This window comes from Dunckerocampus dactyliophorus, chromosome 2, assembly GCF_027744805.1.
Source record: "Dunckerocampus dactyliophorus isolate RoL2022-P2 chromosome 2, RoL_Ddac_1.1, whole genome shotgun sequence".
In the NCBI taxonomy this organism is placed as follows: domain Eukaryota; kingdom Metazoa; phylum Chordata; class Actinopteri; order Syngnathiformes; family Syngnathidae; genus Dunckerocampus; species Dunckerocampus dactyliophorus.
The window spans coordinates 38,711,052-38,732,357 of record NC_072820.1 but is presented as its reverse complement, the minus strand read 5'-3'; the positions used below and the strand labels follow the sequence as shown (position 1 = coordinate 38,732,357).

At 39.4% G+C, this 21,306-nt stretch overlaps 1 protein-coding gene across 1 annotated transcript; it reads left to right on the top strand.

Moving 5' to 3' along the window:
- The first annotated feature begins 15,992 nt into the window (after positions 1-15,992).
- Positions 15,993-18,008, top strand: LOC129174632 (parvalbumin, thymic-like). Its single transcript, XM_054766475.1, has 4 exons — positions 15,993-16,262; positions 16,358-16,490; positions 16,590-16,699; positions 17,802-18,008. The coding sequence occupies exons 1-4, from the start codon at positions 16,202-16,204 to the stop codon at positions 17,828-17,830; spliced, it is 333 nt and encodes a 110-aa protein (XP_054622450.1). The 5' UTR covers positions 15,993-16,201; the 3' UTR covers positions 17,831-18,008.
- Positions 18,009-21,306: the final 3,298 nt, after the last annotated feature.

Genomic DNA, 21,306 nt, shown 5'->3' with positions numbered 1-21,306 from the left:
AAAGGAGAAAGAAAGTGGTGTGAAAGTGTTCATAAATAAAAACAAAATTAAATCTTGTAAAAAAAATTGGGATTGTGCAAATGAAGATAGATACAAGAAGAATGAAGATAAAGTTGTAAATTTACAAGAAAAAAAGTCGTAATATTACGAAAACAAAGTCGTAATATTACGTGTCATGCGTGTCAGAGGGAAAATAAAGCATAGTTCTTCAGGAAGGAAGGGAACTTTCCTCTTGCTTCAGGCAAGCTTTTATTTATAACGTGGCAGCAGAACAGAGCAGCTGAGCACAAACAGATTTGCATGTAACAAAGTTTTTTCTTGTAAATTTACGACTTTGTTCTCGTAATAGTTTTTTCTGTTACTCCATCGTGACAGGCATTGCCTGAGACGGCTATGAAAAGGGGGGACCTATGTGACCATTAGCCTTGGGCAAAGGTAATGTTACGACGTTTTTCCTTGTAAATGGACAAATTTTTCTCGTAAATGTATGACTTTATTTTTTTAAATGTACGACTTTATTCTTGTAAATTTACAACTTTATTCTCGACATCTCAGATATATTTTTTCCAATGTGGCCCTAATACTCCACCTTAGGCTAAGAACTAACATTCCTATGAAAAAGTAACCAAAAAAATACAAGAAAACATACAAAAACGTAATTAAAATATAATTAATTAAATATATTAGTTAGGGCCACACGGTGGTCTAGTGGTTAGCACGTTGGCCAATACAGGAACAGCCTGGAGATGGGGAAGACTTGGGTTCGATTCTCCTGGGCATTTCTGTGTGGAGTTTGCATGTTCTCCCCATGTGCGCGTGGGTTTTCTCCGGGTACTCCGGCTTCCTCCCACATTCCCAAAAAACATGCAGGTGAGGTTAATTGGCGACTTTAAATTGTCCATAGGTATGAATGTGAGTGTGAATGGTTGTTTGTCTATATGTGCCCTGCCATTGGCTGGCGACCAGTCCAGGGTGTACCCCACCTGTCGCCTGAAGTCAGCTGGGATAGGCTCCAGCATGCCCCCGCGACCCTAATGAGGATGAAGCGGTATAGAAAATAGATGGATGGAAATATATTAGTTACCGCCGTTAACGCCTTATGTTTTACATTAATGGGTAGTTTTAATGCAATATACTTTTTTTATTTTCTTTAACAATACTCTTAAATAAGTACAGCTGTTTTGTTGGCTACTCCACCCTGAGTAGATAATTCATGTATTACAAATTTTATATCAGGATGCATTTGTGTATCTACACAGAACTACTCCTCCACACCCCTCCACCAAGCTCTTCGTATTAATGTGCAGGTGTGATGCTCCCAAATTTTTTTAAGAGTGTAGCTACACTGTCCTTGAACAACTTTCTTGCTCTCCTCCTCAGGTACTGTATCTAATCAATCAAACCTGGCTGATACTGAAACATTATCTTCTAGTTTGAGTTTGTTCAGTTTCTAACTTGGTTGGCCTGAAGGCTTCGCGCTGTTTATTCAGCCACCACTGCCTGATAAATTCAGCGCTGAATACACTTTCAATAATGAGTCAAGCAAACATTGACGGCTAAAAAAAAAACATACTAGCAACATATTGAGCAAAACAACATTTCCGACTCAACAGGGTCATGTCACAGCTCAGGTCCAAGGACAGAAGTTGACATTAAACAGCAGCTTTGGGATGCGGTGTGCAGCTGGAAAGGTACCAGCAGGTCTTACGCAAGTGACCGTGTAATCACCACACAACGGATGATCGTGTCATACCCACCGCTGCGAACATTGAACACACTGTGATGTCATGGACAGCAGGTGCCTTGAATCCATTTTACAGCAAAGTAGACATCCCTGACTCATCATAAAAGAGCAAGGAGGCAGGGAGGTGAATTAGCGGGGAGAAGATCTGCTCTGGTTGTCACTTTTTCCATTAGGCCAAGGCCGGAGGTCTGAAAAGAAAACAAGTTTGGATGTCACATGAAGTCATGGTGACAGCAAGATGGCCTTCGGCTACAGGCAGACTTGCTGTATTTGACGTGTCATAAATATAAGCACCAACACACTACAGTATGTGTGCATGTGTTTGACTAACTTGTTATCTCCCAGATGAAGGCCTGGGACAGGCTGGGGGACACAAAAAACACTGGCTGGGACTCGGCAGTGGGAAAAAGTTTGGATGCTGTTTTGCAGAGCTGAAAAGTCATGATCTCACTGTGAACCTGCAGTTTAAGCCAAGCACACACAGTTTAGTGAGAAAATCTGCCAATAGCCTGCAGCGTCATGCTTCAGTTGGCTAACATTTGTAGCGTGCCGCCCTGGTTGTGCTGCAACCTCACAGCTTTGTTCTTACATTAAGTCTGCTCTTATTATTTTATGCAGTGGCTTCTTTATGTTCCTTGATGAGGATTTGCATCCTTAATAGGTACCAGTTTTCGAGAACGTTTCCAAAGACTTCCAAGGTGGTGTGTACTTACTGTAGATCGTCCCCCACATCTTGTTGACATTCCCTAGAGCCATCCTTGGTGGGTCGTTACAACCAGAGGCAAATATCATTTAATCACTTGCAAAGTTATTTATTGCTTGAATCCTTCAGCAAATATCGAGTATACTGTAATAAAAAATAACAAAAATGTTAAACGTGCTCAAAAGTTTCCTGCTGGGCTTTGACAATACTTGAAGCATTTATTTCCCATCTAAAACTGATGTGCAATGCACCATTTATTATCTGAATATCAAGCAATATAATGCCATTCATGTTAATGTGAGTACAAGAATTCAGTAGAAAAATGATATATTACCATAAATTCTGGTGTATAAGCCGCACCCAATAAATTTAGAGGAAAAAACAGATTTGCTCAATGTCTAAGCTGACCCGGTTTGTAAGCCGCATGTGTCCATGTCATAAAATGACATATTGTGGCGCGCACAAGTCCGTGGGGACTAGCCAGCTCTTTATTTGACAGGAGCCAATCATGAGCTAAGAAAAAACTCACAACGAGCTTGTCAAACCACCGGAAATTGCAGGAGGTCATTACTCAATATAACAGTCTGACTCACAGTGTCATCTTACAAACAACATTAAACTCAAAAAGTACTTTGTGAATATACATTACATGTACCAATACAAGTTTAAAATAACAAACAGCAGCTATTTTAACCTCTACCCATAATGCATCACTGCCAGAAGAGCAGTTCATTGGAGGACAAGCAACATAGATGCATGGCGCTGCAATGCTGCCTCTGTCCACCAGAGGGAGCCAGAGGAGCCCGGAGTACAGATCCCAGAGGGAGGCTGACGTCATTGCAGAGCTCCAATGAATGCGTTGCTCAGACGCAATGCCTTCTGGGAAAACTTTAAAATGTTGGGGTTTTTTCATTTTCAAACTCGTACTGGTACATGTTTTTATTAGGGATGTCCGATATTGGCTTTTTTGCCGAAAACTGATATGCCGATATTGTTCAACTCTCAATTTCCTATTCCAATATCAACCGATACCAATACCGATATGTGTAACATCACATATCTTTTTCTTGAGTAAAATTGTTGTAAAGTAACAATACTCTTTAAATGAGTACACTTGTTTGGTTGGCTACTCCACCCATCTCTGAGTAGATAATTCATGTATTACAAATTTTATATAGGAATACATTTGTGTTTCTTGTGCCTTGATTTATGTTATTTTTTGGAAAGATTTAGTTTATTTTTACTCAAAGGGGTATCGTTTAAAATACATGAATTTCAAAGGTAAGTCCATTGTGAGCGTTGTTGTAACTCTGCTTGTTTAGAGTTACCATATTCCCACAGACTAGTGAGCAGCATTAACTTCATGATGCAGTAAGTTCAGCAGTGTTGCAAATTTGCGACCTTGGCGCTAAAAGCTCTGTATCGGCTTTTATTGTCGGGAAAAAAAACAATACCGATGTTGGACGATATCACGTTTTTATGCCAGTATCGCCCGATAATTAGCGGTGGCTGATAATATCGGACGGCCCTAGTTTTTATATTTCTGAGGTATACTTTTGAAATGTGAGGTTGCTGTGTGATGAATTTAGTGTTGTTCTCAGTAAGATGACACTGTTATGTTGTTATACTGGTATATATACTGACCTCCTGTGATTTCCAATGGGTTGACAAGCTTGTTGTGAGGACACTGATAGCTCGTGATTGGCGGAGAGGAGATGTCACGAGATTAAAATGTAGCCATAGATTATCCTCACCACTGTACAAGCCCCTGGGTTCAAAGTTCGGCTTATACACCGGAATTTACGGTACATTCATATTTGTCTGGCTTCCAGCACATCATAATGCAGTCGTCCTCATAGCGGTGAAATGATGCTGTTTTGTGGTTGAATACGGTCTATTAGTTTAAAAAAAAATGCACTTTTAAGCAAATATTACGTATTTTCTGCCTAACGCTCCATCCACCCAGTCACTGTTGCTGTGGCCCTGGTTAACACCCTTCACCCACCTTGTCTCCAGTGCTGGCGTATAAGAGTGAATGAATGTGTGGTGGTCGGAGAGGCTGTAGGCATGAATTGACAACCACGTTTCCGTCAGATGTAGCTTAACACCTGTGTGTGACTGAGGAATGTATGAATAATGGGTTCACTTCACTGTGAAGCGCTTTGGGTACCCTGGAAAGCACTATATAAAAAAATCCATTATTATTATTAAATTATGCATTTTCAAGCATATAAATGACTAAATTCACTAAAATACAAATACAAGAAAGGAATTAAGAAGACGCATTCAAATTGTGAATGTATTATTCTACATTGGTCACTTGGTGTCAGTAATTGTTGGGTGAGACAAGCACCAGACTTGATCACCAGGACAACAGACTTTTATTGCAGGTATAAATTGTCTCACAACAGGCACAATAATAATGACATAATAATCATAACAATAACACTGGCTACTGTTGCAGCCGTTACCCACGCAAAGCTGATACTCAACTCTGAACCCCCGACATTAGTCCCTGTCCGCCCATCACTCAGTTCCCCTGGGGAACACATTCACTGCGACACACAGGCACATCCATTTTATTTATGTCTTAAATGTCGTATTTTCTCTGATTATATTTACTATATTGGGTAATATGAATGTAAAGGTGACTATAGGGGTGTTATTTCATGTCTAGAGGGCTCTAATACAGTAATGTTAAAAACAGTATTTAGATGAACAGCTTTTCTATGCCATAGCTACGAAAATATTCCATTTATAAAGAAGGAAGAATTACTGTTTTCCAAAAATGCCGTCATTTCAAAGTAATATCCAAACAGCGGATCATTCTGTTGATAGCAAAACAAATAATTGATGATGATAATATAAAATTTCAGCCAAAAGTCCGTTGCCTCCTGCTTAACAACAGGATGTCCTAATACTTTGGCAGCTTTTGCCCATTAGATGATACTGTACACAAACACATGCATTATTGGGTCACTGCCGAGCCTAAATAAATATCAGGGCCCGTCCATCTATGGAAACAATTACGCAATAGGAAACTTTCCCCGCTCTCTAGTAACCAGGCAACCACTGGATGAGTGACTCAGGAAAGGCAGAGAGGTGCTGACTCACAGCGGCTATGACGTAAAGGATCTAAAAGGACACACACTCACACACATACAGTATATAGGCAGCACTTCATGAGACGTATAATTTGCCAGTTTCAGGTAATTTTGCATCACACTGTGCAACAGGTACAGGAGTGGACTCCAACGGTCTTCCTTGTGAGAGCTGCTTTTGCGGAATGAAAATGGCCAAGAGCTACTCATTTTTGTGACATTTATTTTCATAGCTCATTTTATCCCAAACAAACTGAATATGCTTGTTTTACCCGAACATTAAGAAAATGTTGGCACCCACAACTCACATTTTCTATTTCAGAATGCATTTCTTTCCAGGGTTCTCACATTATTAACTGGAAACCTGGATGAAAAGCAGGCTTGCGGGCACCTCATGTGGTCGTGGGGGGGGGGCTACCTGGTGCCCGCGGGCACCGTGTTGGTGACTCCTGAGGTACAGGTTGGCAGTTCAAACAAATAAGTAGCGACAATGGTGTTTATAGACTGAAAGGAGTATTATACTTTATATTATCTAACATATTGGATATGTCAAATCATATCATCTCAGCAACTAATTTACTTGTTTTTTTGTTTTTTTTTCTGCTTGGCTTTAAAAGGTGTGTGAAAACAAATTGCCATACCTTTACAGTTGTACTTTTTCCACAGTAACCTTGTTGTCAATCCTAGATAAATAAAGGTTAAGTGCAGCATAAATTAAATTTAAATAATATTAGCATTGTCTCGTACTGCACATGAAGACCTAAGTAATCCTATGTGTTAACCAACAAAAGATTTAAAATACAGACAGCTGAATACAGATTTTTTAATTATTCATTGAGTATTAATTATCAACTAATTTGTGTGGAATGGTGTGGAAGCTTCAATCAGGACTGTAATCGGGGCTATGAACGAGTCAGAAGACGCTCGTGTAAACATTAGCACACTCTAGAGGCTGTCAGTGGCAGTACAACTGTTTCCTCGTATTGGAATACAAGTGAAGCTATCATACATTTTCCATACAAATGTTGGGTTTTGGGGGATTTTTGTGCTCAGTCAATATAAATTGTAGTTGCTGACCTCATCTAATACAACCTAGAAAAAATACATCAATGCCTTTATAATTTTTTTGGTTTTTAATTTGTGCTGATAAAAACAATCAAGTACACAAAGGGTAAAAAAATATATATACTGCTCAAAAAAATTAGAGGAACACTTCAAAACACATCAGATCTAAACTGGGGGAAAAATGATCTTGAATATCTTTCCTGATAATAAGTGGGTGATGTATTAGTAACAAAATGATGCCACATCATTTGATAGAAATGAAAATGATCACCCTATAGAGGGGGGAAATCAAAGACACCCCAAAAATGAAAGTGAAAAAATGATGCAGCACACTGGTCCATTTTGCTAAAATGTCATTGTAGCAACTCAAAATGATTCTCAGTAGTTTGTGTGGCCCCCACGTGCTTGTACGCATGCCTGACAACGTCAGGGCATGCTCCTAATGAGACTACGGATGGTGTCCTGGGAGATCTACTCCCAGATCTGGACCAGGGCATCAATGAGCTCCTGGACAGTCTGAGGAGCAACCTGGCGGCGCCGGATGGACCTAAACATAATGTCCCAGAGGTGTTCTATTGGGTTTAGGTCAGGTGAACGTGGGGGCCAGTCAATGGTATCAATTCCTTCATCCTCCAGGAACTACCTGCATACACTAGCCACATGAGGTCGGGCATTGTCGTGGACCAGGAGGAACCCAGGTCCCACTGCACCAGCGTAGGTTCTGACAATGGGTCCAAGGATTTCATCCCAGTACCTAATAGCAGTCATGGTGCCATTATCTAACCTGTAGAGGTCTGTGCATCCTTCCAGGGATATGCCTCCCCAGACCATCACTGACCCACCACCCAACCGGTCATGCTGAATGATGTTGCAGGCAGCATAACGTTCTCCATGGCATCTCCAGACCCTTTCACATCTGTCGCATGTGCTCAGGTTGAACTTGCTCTCATCAGTGAAGAGCACAGGACACCAGTGGTGTAGTTGCCAATTCTGGTGGTCAATGGCAAATGCCAATCGAGCTCTACGGTGCTGGGCAGTGAGCACAGGGCCCACTACAGGACGGCGGGCCCTCAGGCCACCCTCATGGAGCCTGTTTCTGATTGTTTGGTCAGAAACATTCACACCAGTGGCCTGCTGGAGGTCATTTTGTAGAGCTCTGGCAGTGTTCATCCTGTTCCTCCTTGCACAAAGGAGCAGATATCGATCCTGCTGAGGGTTGAAGGGCCTTCTAACGGCCCTGTCCAGCTCTCCTGGGGTAACTACCTGTCTCCTGGAATCTCCTCCATGCGTCCAGGTACCGCAGTGATGCCCTGGTCCAGATCTGGGAGGAGATCCCCTAGGACACCATCCGTACTCTCATTAGGAGCATGCCCCGACGTTGTCAGGCATGCGTACAAGCACGTGGGGGCCACACAAACTACTGAGAATCATTTTGAGTTGCTACAATGACATTTTAGCAAAATGGACCAGTGTGCTGCATCATTTTTTCACTTTCATTTTTGGGGTGTCTTTGATTTCCCCCCTCTATAGGGTGATCATTTTCATTTCTATCAAATGATGTGGCATCATTTTGTTACTAATACATCACCCACTTATTATCAGGAAAGATATTCAAGATCATTTTTCCCCCAGTTTAGATCTGATGTGTTTTCAAAGTGTTCCTTTAATTTTTTTGAGGAGTGTATTTCATTAACTACATTTATTCTATTTAATTACTTCATATTTATTTTATACATTCTTTAATTTAATATAAAAATACAATTTATAATAATATTAATAATAATATTTTTTTACTTGCTTTTAATTAGGGGCCTACTTGCCAACACCTCCTTGACTTGTGCCTTTTTGGCCCTGAAAATGCTGCAAATGGTTACCTTAGAGTAAAATGACAGGTAAATGGATTTAGTAATTAATCAGCATGGAGGCGACGTAAGCATGTATTATTTGGACCTGGCTGATCGTGTCCTCCCTCTGGCAACAAAATCACTGATGCTGGAGTTCTGCTTGACACACTCGGACAGCATCAGGATGTTGTTGCCAGAAGTTAACAACAGCGCATATCTGCTTCTCCTAGACATCAGGGAGTAAAGGATTCTGCAATAATAGGATAAAAAACTTCACCGAGGGCCCGTTGCCAAGCAACCAGCACAGTGTTTTAACAGTACATACAGTCCATCACGCCAGGATGTGATACCACTGGCTTGTTCCTGTTCTATTACACGTTCTATTTTCACATTGGACTTATGATGGATGTGTCCCGTCTCAGTTGCTCTTAATCTGATATAGCTCAAAAGCGTCTTGTGTCCAAATGTCAGATGAATGAGTGAGACATCTTTGGTTTCAGCCCGTCTAACTGCATGGACGTTTAGGATGACTAATGGTGTGTAATGCATTTGATTTTGTGCTGTCGTTTAACTAAAGGAGGATGAGGCCTGCTCCGTGCAGCAATGTGATCCTCAGCTGTAATGCTGGTGACAACACGTGTTAGGGTAACACAAAAATGTTCATCAAATGGTTTGCTGCTTGTTACTGCTCCCTAATGAAGTTGTAATCTACGCAGGGTACATGCCAAAAGAAGAGTATCCTTTTACACTGCAGGTGCAGAACCATCACATGTAGCCAGCCGGGCCAAGTGACACCAAACAATCCGTGAGAGGAGGGTAATTGGAGATCATCGGGCTTATTTAAGAGGCCATGAACATATGGCGTACCAGTTTGTTAAGCACCATGGGTAATATGGGAAAATGAAACATCCAGTCGGGAGGCCCATGGTGGTGTTGGCAGCCTTTATTTGGACACAGCTCGACTGCAGAGCACAGGGCAGGGAGGGAGCGGAATATGACACTGAAACAACACAGTATGTTGCTCTTCAGTACATATTTAACCAAGGTGTGTCTTAAGCATTAGTTAAAAAAAATGTCCTCTACAATTAGCATGCAAAGGAAGCTTAGGAATTTGACATGTAAAATGATAATAAGCCGGGCGGATACTGGATGATCAACACCCAGCAGCAGGCCACATTGTCACTGTGTAGCCTTTGCTTTAGCATCTTAACATGTGTTTGCAAACAGCATGTCTATATTTGCATGACATAAATGTTAAATCCAGCATTTATGAACCACCCGTGGCAGCCCGAGCACCTGCTCCTCCCCACAGACTCGATCCAAGAAGACCTGGGATACTACAGCCTTACTTGGGAGAGGCGGGTGTATCACAAGTGTGAAGGTGGGGCTTTGTTTATGGGGGAATTTAGGCTGGCAACGGGGGTAACAAGAGCCTCTAATCCACCTTTACTTGGTGTGTTTTTAAGTCATTAAACTGTCTGAGAGATATTCATTTAACAGTATATTTATACAGTTTATACAGAGAGGCAAACTTCATAAACATGTCATTAAATGAACGAACCTGCCTAATGTCAGTTTTTAATAAGCATAAATATGTATTTTTATTCAAATCTGTCTAAAAGTCTTTATGTTTATGATGAGCAACATATTCTGGGAAAGAACATTTTTTTTTTAGGGAGAACAGAAAGTGTTGTTCACTATACCTCGGTTTGGAACTGTTTTTATTATTTGAATTTTCAAACTCTCATCTGAGAACTTAACTGTTACATATTTTTGGTAAATAGTTTTAGAATTAAATAAACCTAATGTATTTAGTAATAACCACATGAGAAAAGTTGAAATATAATTGCACGCATTTAGTTTTTGCTCCTTTATTCCTTTTTGTGCAACCTGTTGTTGCAGCGTTTGTCCACTAGAGAAGAGTCATGTGCAAATATTCATTGTAACCTTGTCAATACAGTACATGCCAAAATGTTTTGTTTGCAAAACCTTTGACATACAATGTGCAAAGCAAGCATTCATCCAAAAAATAATAACAATAACTAAATAAAGTAGAGCATTTTTAATGTAAATGTTGCAATTGAGATTTCCGTGTCATAAAATATACCAAAGTGTGATATTTTCTTGCATAATCTGTAACCGGAACAAGTGATACTTTATTTTAATATGCAGAGTGGTTAGAAAATGAAAACTTAAATTTTTGCTTGCTTTCAGGAGAATGACCCATACATGCGTTCAAAAATACAATAAAAATGCATTTTGGATTATTTAAAAAAAAATTCTATTCATGTCCATTCCCCATCAACTAAATGAATCAATACGCCAGTGGTGAATACACGTGTACACAACGTGATCTGTGTAATAGCAACAACATTAACACAGAGTCCATCCATCCATTTTCTATACCGCTTCATCCTCATTAGGGTGGAGCTGGAGCCTATCCCAGCTGACTTCAGGCGACAGGCGGGGTACACCCTGGACTGGTCGCCAGCCAATGGCAGGGCACATATAGACAACCATTCACACTCACATTCATACCTATGGACAATTTAGAGTCGCCAATTACCCTCACCTGCATGTTTTTGGGAATGTGGGAGGAAGCCGGAGTGCCCGGAGAAAACCCACGCGCACACGGGGAGAACATGCAAACTCCACACAGAAATGCCCAGGGGAGAATCGAACCCAGGTCTTCCAGGCTGTTCCTGTATTGGCCAACGTGCTAACCACTAGACCACCGTGCGGCCTAACACAGAGTCATCACACAATAATGAAGAATTTGCCCAAAATGTCAAGACTGCTGGTTTTGTTTAGTCCGTGTCATCTTTGACGTGTCCACGCACACTTACTGTATTGTATGCACACAGTTCAGTACAGTGCAGGCTGAGATGGCTGTGGAACTCCTCGACTGGTGTTTATGGAGATGCTGCCTTTGACAACTCGTTGACAGCGCTCTCATTTACACACACACACACACACACACACACACACACACACACATCAGAACAGATCTGTTTCAGTGGCTAATCTTAAACGTTATGAGGTATACAGGAGTTTGTGGAATTAGATTATAAATTATATATACTTATATATAAGAGACTATATATAATACTAGACTCTAGACCTCTACATTGGCCATGTTCCCCCTTTAGGCCTGCAAGGTCACCCTCCCTGCAGTCGTTACATTCAAGGGACTCCTTGACTTGCCCCTCCCACTGCACTGTTTGTTCAGGATGGCTTAGGCTTAATGCACCACACTCCACTATCCTTTATTATGTACTTTTCATATGTGATTAACATATTGTAATCTTTTTTAAATAACTGTACAGTAAGGTCAAATCAATCCATTCCACCATGATGGTCACTCCCATTTTGAATAGGAAGTAATGGAACTACAGTGCATGAGTGTAAATGCCATTTGTAGCGCCCCCTATTGGTTGTGCTCAAAATGATTTGAAAGACATGCTAGCATACATGTAATACATACACTACAGCATCTAAAGTTGTATAATCATGAGACACAGGATGACTTATAGACCGTTATGTTGCTTCGCTGTGCCAATACAAAAACATTCTGCTTGACGGCAGCCATGTTTTTCAATATGGGTGTCACAAGATCTGTACATGACGAGATTTCTCGTTCAGAAAAAACTGTCTCATGTTAATAAATTAATGAATTAAATCACACGATAAATGAAAATGAACTCGACTATGTTGCCTGCCTCCATATATTGTCATGTGCACGTTTGTCTGTTTTTCTCGCCTGTCGCCTCCAAACAGGCAGGAAGAGAGTTCACTCTGTGCATTGGTTCAGCACTTAGTCACTTCATACAACAGCAACGACAAATAGAGTGTGACCCCTTGTCAGTCATACAGTTGCTTTGTCAGTCCCCTAAATGTTTGTACCAAATTTTGCGCTGATTTGGCTAAATGCCGTGAAGTTAGTTCATTTTGTGGCGCGTATTGAGCTGTGTAAGTCACTCCAACCTAGGGGGTCAAACTTTGGGGTTCCATAACAGCTCCAGCATGTGGCGTATTTATCTGAAAAATACTAGCACAGGTAACACAGCAGGGGTGCATGTTTTGCCACACGTCCTAATTTATTGGCATGACTGTATCCACTATATCTGTATCAGTACATCTGTCCCAGGTTCAAATTGTCGCCATTATAAACCTTTACTAAGTGCACAAGAACTGTATTAAAAAAAAAAACACTGTTCATCATAAAAAGTGCACGCACTCCAAACTTTTCAACGACCTCATGCAGCTCATTTTTTAAACACAACACAGAAATTAACCACCGTCAATCGTAAAATAATACAACAGGGACCCCGACTTTCAGTAACGAGTAACAACGGGAATGGCATTGTAGCATACTTTTGGTGTACAATTGTTTTCCCCCTTTTTGAGGATCATTCTTTTGCAGAAAAAGCACCCAAGAAAAACAGGTAAGTGCTTCTTGCAACGAGGGGCTTTCATTGATAACACTATTAGCAGTGGTAGCAGTGTTCCATCCACATTGCATATGATTATATACTGCTACTTTTGCTCTGTGTATTGTTCCCTCAATGCCAAACCCGTGCCATTCGAAAAGTTAGAAAGTTAATTTGCTCCCCAGTCCCAAAGATTATCTTCCCCATGCACCCAACGATGAATTAATGGGAAACATCTAAATACGCAGGAAGTTCATACCTCTGCTATAGTTTCCACGATCCCAAAACAAAGCACGAGCTCCAGGTTCAAGTCCCAAAATGACCTCTGAGGTGCACCTGTGATGCAAACGTGTTTGACCACTCCCCATCTTGATGGTTTGAGTCTCCTCCACAATGCAGCTGCATATTGTGCAACAAAAACTTCAGTCATATCACTTCATAAAAGCACTCCCCCCAAAAAAGCATGCAATTACCACCCATCCCTCTCTGTGTCCCCTCTCCCATCCCCCCTCTTCCACCTCTCATCCATCACGCAGGAAGCCTGCTCTTCCTGAAAACAAGCATGGGAGCAAGGAAAAGCCCAAGGCCGAAGTGGCGGGGGGCAGATGTGCGGGGTGGAGGGGGGTTGGTCGGCAGAGGATGTTTTTGTCATTCTTCTACCCCTCTGTCTGTCGCAGGTCTCACCGTAGGTCCATCCTGAGGAAACGGGTTCACGTCACTGTGTGGCTGAGCCAGAGGCTCACACGTGTCGATTGTGTTTGATGCCGTTACAACCACTGTAGTGTAATGTACAACAATGGAAAACGCTGTGGTACAACTCACGTTGTTGTTGGCATCCTTGTGCAATACTTTTACTGCTCTCTTTAACCAGAAAGTCCTTGTGATCATCACGACATAATTGGATGATAATAGGGGCTTTTATTACAGCGAATGAGTATGAAAAAATAATGTACAGTAATTAGTGAAGCCCTAAAACTGCATAATCAGTATTATGAGTAAATTAATTGTAATAACATAACATATTACATAAATAGAAACATGACATGCCTTAACTGTAACAGCTTTTAATTAAAAGCTATCACGGTTTTTAAAAAAATACAGTATATTAATTAATACGGCCTATTTGTAAAGAAAAATATACACATTTTTTGCCTAAAACAAGCATTTTCAAGCATAAAAATGGCTAAATGAACTGCAATACAAATATAAGGCATTCGGAAGATACATTGAAATTGTGATATGTAGTCTACGCTAGACTACACCAGTCACTAGGTGTCAGTAATGGTACTGCAATGTTCGGTGACTTGATCACCACAACAACAGGCCTTTATTGCAGGTATGAATGATCTCACAGCAAGCACAATAATAATAATAATAACATAATCACAATCACAATCAGAATCATAATAACATGGGCTACTGTTGCGGCCATAACCCACGACACGTCACTTCCTGTTCTCCACACATTTGGAATACATTATTGCAAAAACCTCAAGCATTATTTTTTTTTTATGCCTTAAATGGCTTATTTTCTCTAATTATGTCTATTATATTGGGTATTGCGTGTAAAGGTGTTATTTCATGTCTAGAGGGCTCTAATAATGTTAAAACCTATGTTTAGAAGGTTGTAAAAAGGTTTTCTATGCCATAACTATGAAGATACTCCATTTTATAAAAGGTGGAAATGAACTTATTACGGTCTGGTCTGGAATCACTTAACTGCGATAAACAACTTGATTACTGTACATACATTAAATATACTGTATACTGGCAGGTCACTGTTTTCAACGCCCTCAATTGCAATTTCTTCCACATCCACAACGTAGCCACCTCCTTCCGACTTCCTACTCTATAAAATTCCATATAAATATAGATTTCATATAAAGCAGGGGTGTCCAAAGTGCGACCTAGGGGCCATTTGCGGGCCACAGCTGTGTTTTTTTTATTGACCCTTCGTACATTCAATACAATTATAGAAGAAAAAACAACAGCAAAAATAGCATTGATTTTATGAGAACAATGATGAAATAGGAGGAGTTGTAATCTCGTGAGAAAAAAAGTCATAATTTACAGAGCAAAAAGTGCTAATATGGGGGGGGTAAAAGTCATTTTAGATGCATAATGTTGAAATATTAAAGAAAAAAGACCATTTAAAAAACACATAAAGTTGACATTTTTGGAAAAGTTTAATATTAATAGAATAAAGTCAAACTGTAAATCATATTTGTAAAGTTGTAATAATAGGTGGAAAAAATATTACAGTAAATTGGTAAAAAAAAAACTGCATAGCAGTTGCCATGGCGATGGACCCTGCTTTGCCTCAGACAGGGTTAAGACGGATTTGAAATGTATAAAGTAGAGTGCGTTAAATACGAAATGAAAGAACATCCACCCTCAACATTAACCTTACATGCTTAGATTAGAGACATGGAGTTTATTTATTTATGAAAGAAAGATAAGAAAAAAATATCTATAATTGTATGTGGAATTTGTTTTAAATGGAATGAACATAAATTAAAACGCATATCCTATACTTAAATTTGACTTAATTACTTAAACGTTATACATAAATAAAAAAATTAATGCATAAATTGATTAATTAATTTAAATTAATTAATTTCAAATGAAATGTAGTTTTATTTTAAAGTTATTATTTTGGTTATTATGAGGGCCATATAAAACCATCAGAAATGTTTTATTTTTATTCTATGCAACATTGAGGGCATTTTTCACAATACCACATAAATCTTAATGATGAAATTCATTCATATGCAGGCGGTTTAAATTAAGATTGTCTGACCTTGCGCTCCACTGAGTGCTATTCAGTTAGCGTCCCACGTTGTGGTTGTCGTCATCTTCCACATGCTAAATGTAGCATGCGTGAGCAGGGAGATGTTTCCATGGAGCTTTGCCTGATAGTGACAGAGTCCAGGATAATAACAGGATGTTTACAACCTGTGGAAACTCTGCCATAACAATCATGGGGACGACAAAGAGCATGAGGCTCCAAACATGTCAGCTTCCACGTATGACCATATGAAACCATTTGTAGGCGCACGCTACCTGACTATTAATCGTTGCTTCAGGTCAGTTCACCATGACCTCTGACCCCACTCTAGAAAGCTGAAAGAAAAGACTGAGCATCTTTTTGGTGCAGCGTCTGAAGTGGTCAGCTGCAGGTGACAGCAGCCAGAAGGACACTGGTGGTTTGTGACACCCAGTGGTGAAGCCCTTTCACCGGGCTGCCTTGTTTCTTTCTGCACGTCGGCGGTTACACATCACACTTGGCTGCCACCTGGACTGCAAGCACGGCGATGGCTATTACAGACTTTCTAGCACTCTCGGACATTACTTCCGCCATCAATGCTTGTAAAGGTAAGAATTTATCGCCTCTTTTTGGTTGTGTGCTTAGGATGTCTGGCCTAATTTGTGGCATCTAATCGAAAGGTTGTGCTTTTTTGTGCTTCCAGCGAAGGATTCCTTTAACCCCAAGATGTTTTTCAAAGCCGTGGGTCTATCGAAGAAGACTCCAGCTGAGATAGAGAGGGTCTTTAACATCTTGGACCAGGACAAAAGTGGTTACATAGAACAGGACGAGTTACAGTTGAGTTCATTAGAGAGCCTCTGATGTTACTTTGCTTCTTCCCTTCAGTGTTTCACTAAGAAATGAATTGATTGGCTCGCTCACTGTGCTTGCATCAGACTCTTCCTGCAGAACTTCTCCAAAGGAGCAAGGACCCTGACTGCCGCTGAGACCAGAGCCTTCCTGCTAGAGGGGGACTCCGACGGTGATGGCAAAATTGGATGGGAAGGTAGGAGATCCCCCCCCAAAAAATTAATATTCATGATAATTTTTTGGAGTCATTTTTTTGGAGTGCCGAGACTCCCAAAAAAAGACAAGTGATTGACCCGATCCCTTTTTTAAACTTGTTCAGTTTAGCTAAATAATAAAGAAAGACAGAAAATAAAATAAAATGTAACATACATATTAACATTTATTTAATTAAAAACAAATTAATTAAATAACATTGGAATTTAATATTAATTAAATAAGAAATATTTAGTTTAGCAATTTAGCTAAAAAATTAAATAAGTAAAATATAATAAACATAATTTAAAAATGTTTCTTAAAATCAAAAAATTCTAAAAACAATATTTAGTTCAACTTAGCTAAAAATAACTCAAAAAGTATAATATAAAAACAATAATAATAACTTTATTTGAAACAAAAATAATTTATACAATAATGCAAAGTAAAAAAAAAAGACAAAAATTTAAAATAAAATGTCATACATGAATAATAAAATAAAAGAACATTCAAGAATAAATACTGACCAAAAGACAACAAATTAACAAGGTCATAAACACGTCACAATTAATACAGTATGCCTAAAAAGTAGGAGTAGGAAGAAATGACTCTGGTGCGAAGTAACTATTGAAATTGTAGAAATGTCACAGAAAACAATAAAGACACTTTCAAAATAGACAGGAACCTTTATAAATAACAGATTTTAAGTGACTGTATGATTCCATAAATATAGCCAGACAGCATAAATAGCAATATCACCATATTTACCTCAAATCTACCATTTTATTGTTGATTATTAAATTTTTTTGTGTGTTTCTGCTTGGCAAACGACACAAAGTTGACTATTTTCTCTAAATTTTTGGAATAAGAATAAAATAAATATATTAAACAATAAAATTCATCGACATTTGACCTTCTAAAGTCCAGGCTTTTCAAATGGAAAAAATAGCTATACCAATTATGTAATAATTAGCATTGAACACCCTCTGTTTATATGTTCACTTCATTATTATACAGTATTTCACTAGTTATGGATGATAGAATATGGTTCATCTGTGATATCATTGTTCTTTATAAAATATTTGTGCTTCTCTTTTGCGTTTCAGAGTTTTCTGCGCTGGTCAAGTCTTCATAAGAGCATCCCTCTATGATTTCACTGTATGGTATTGATCTCAGGGTGGACCTCTTTTTGTAGTTGTATCAAACAACAAGCGATTTTATGTGTGTTGAGAAACCATCCCCAGTAAAGTGTTGAAATAATTGGATTCTGTCTGTTATGTGTCATTGTCCACAATGCTTATAAATAAAGATACTTTTCTCCATCAAACATTGTATGTGTGATTTGTACTCGACGTGTGTCTCATTCTAGCAGCTTCATAAAACTTTGTCATCTCGCCTCGGAACAACAGTAGAAACGCTAGAATGCCTTTCAAAGTATTATTTATTTAAGAAGCACTGCTTCATGCCATATGGTGCCATGGCATTGGCGAAAGATCATAGCCTCTACGGGGCATTTTTGCAGGCTATCTCTGGGGAGTGATACGCTATTCGGTAGGGGTGTCACAAGATCTCATGTCATAAAACGTGACAAGACTTCTCGTCCAGAAAAAAACTGTCTTGTGATAATCTTGAATCTTGAATAAATACATTCATTACACGATAAATGAAAATGAACTCATTTTGCCCGCCTCCATATATCGCCATGTGCACGCGTGTCTGTTTTTCTCGTCTCTCTCGCCTCCAAACAGGCAGGATGAGAGTTCACTCTGTGCATTGGTTCAGCGCCTACACGCTTCATAGAACAATGGCAAACAGAGTGAGACCTCTTGACAGTCGTACAGTCACTTTGTCTTTGTGGGGGAGGCAGGGTCACTAGCATGCAAGGTAACGTAGTAGAAATTTCAAGGGGAAAAAAATGCTTGCACAGCCGAATACCAAAGCCCCCGTGCAGGAATATTAATGAGAAAGGTGAGCACATCAACACGAACGAGCCAGTATGCCGAATTTATTTGAAAGTGGTAGCAACATAAAAGGCAACTAAACTAGACAGAAAAGTGCAAAATGGTGTGCGTTCAAAAGAAGACATCGCAAAAGAAATGCTGCTCTTTAATTACAGTTGAAAAGCCAGGATTTCATGAAATGCTGCAAATGTTTGACAGACAGTACAAATAGCCTGTGAGAAAATACAGTACATGTTGCAAAAGCCAGTTCTGCAACTTTACAGAGTGAAAGATGACATATTAAATGAAATATTGCATTAGGTTTATTTTATTGGTTCATTTTCTGCTCTTCTTTCAGTGGGATATGTATTTCAAACCTCCTCACACTTGCAAGCAGACAACACAATCCATTTCCTGCGACCTGAAATTACTAAACGTATGTAGTAGTAAAGTGTTATTTCTACCATATAAGTACCATTCTCCGAATTCATTAAACATCGTGTTCAGAATCCGTTTAGGGGACAATCCCCACTCTGCTTGAATTACACACGATCATTGCTTGATGGCTTTTAATTGCTGCTCCGGGATATTTGTAATATAAGACTGATAGGGCAGGAATAGTTACAGTATGTGAGGCCCGTGTCGCTTGAGGTGAGGGACCTCGCTTGACCGCAGCAAATGAATTAGAGTAATTCACATGATATAACATACAAACTGATTATAATATTTTCCAAAAAATGGCAGTTTTAAAGCAACAAACTGTTGGATTATCTCAACAATGCCCTCTAGCGTCTAGTGGGCTTATAACAACATCCTTGCACGTTTACGTATGTGTACGCTATTCGCGGATTTCTTTTCTCTGCTTTAATTTGTAGATAAATGTGTTTTTCTTAAATGGTTTGATGGCGCTATCTGCAGGGGGGAAAAGAGTGTTTCCACTATGAATCTGGCAGAGGACGCTGTCTCATAAGTCCATTCACTCAACATTTTCCAGCAGGGAGACGCTTTGACAAGACGTGATGTTGTGTAACTGCATGTTCTGTAGGTACAAAACTGTACACTGGATGCTTGTAATTGTTTCCTAATATAGAAAAGTGAATTTAAACTGGCTTTAATAACTTGAGAGACATTCTAGGGTTTACTGTATCAAAAATGGGAATTTTGGGGGGCGTTTTATGGGTTTTCATAATTTTTTTTGCTATTGCTGGTGCTCTTGCAATGGAACACACCGCAAATAGCGAGGATGTACTGTAATGTCATTTTTCAGCCCATTGTTGGAAGCCAGTCAGTCAGTCAGTCATTACACATCCACATGCAGCGTTTAGTGCAGAGATGATGAAGTCGATGCCATCCTAAAATAGCAGCCTGAATAGTTTCATCACCATAAGGAGAAATGACCTGAATGGGCGTAAGACATGGGACTATAAATAAACAACCCTGGCAGACTTTCATCCGAGGCGTGTAAGCATGAAGATAGTAGTGATGTAGTGTTTGATGAAACTATTTGAATTAAAGCACTGCCACTACAGCTCATAGTGCGACTTACATGTGATCATTGAAACATTATAACCCTGCAAAACATCTATTGACACCAGTGCAAGAGCTATGTGTCATCATGTCCACTTTTTATTACATATGAGAGGGGACAAATATTAAATATAACACCATTGCAAACTGAAACCTCAATAATGAAAATAATAAATGAATCTTTTGTAAGAGGGAGAATTTTTTCAGAATTTTTGATTGTGACATTTTTGATCGTTTCTATGCATATTTAATTTCTACGTATGCATTTTTAGATATACAGTGGTGTGAAAAAGTGTTTGCCCCCTTCCTGATTTCTTATTTTTTTGCATGTTCGTCACACTTAAGTGTTTCAGATCATCAAACAAATGTAAATATTAGTCAATGACAACACAACTCAACACAAAATGCAGTTTTAATATGAAACTTTTTATTATAAAGGAAGAAAAAAAATCAAAATCTACATGGCCCTGTGTGAAAAAGTGATTGCCCCCCCCAAACCTAATAACTGGTTGGGCCACCCTTAGAAGCAACAACTGCAATCAAGCGTTTGTGTTAACTTGCAATGAGTCTTACAGCACTGTGGAGGAATTTTGGCCCACTCATCTTTGCAGAATTGTTGTAATTTAGCCACAGGTCTTGGGGATCATCAAGATGTTTTCTGGCAAAATTGAGACAAGCCTTAATGTTCTTTTTGTTCAGCAGTGGCTTTTGTCTTGGAACTCTGCCAAGCAGGCCGTTTTTTTCCCAGTGTCTTTCTTATGGTGGAGTCATGAACACTGACATTAACTGAAGCAAGTGAGGCCTGCAGTTCTTTGGATGTTGTTGTGGGGTCTTTTGTGACCTCTTGTATGAGTCGTCGTTGTGCTCTTGTGGTAATTTTGGTTGGCCGGCCACTCCTGGGAAGGTTCACCACTGTTCCGTGTTTTTATTATTTTAATAATAATAAAAATAATGGCTCTCTCTCTGTGGTTTGCTGGAGTCCCAATGCTTTATAAATGGCTTTATAACCTTTTCCAGACTGATCGATCTCAATTAATATCAGTTAAGTCATGTTTTAACAGGGGGGGGCAATACTTTTTCACACAGGGCCATGTAGGTTTGGATTTTTTTCTCCCTTTATAATAAAAAGTTTCACTTTGAAACT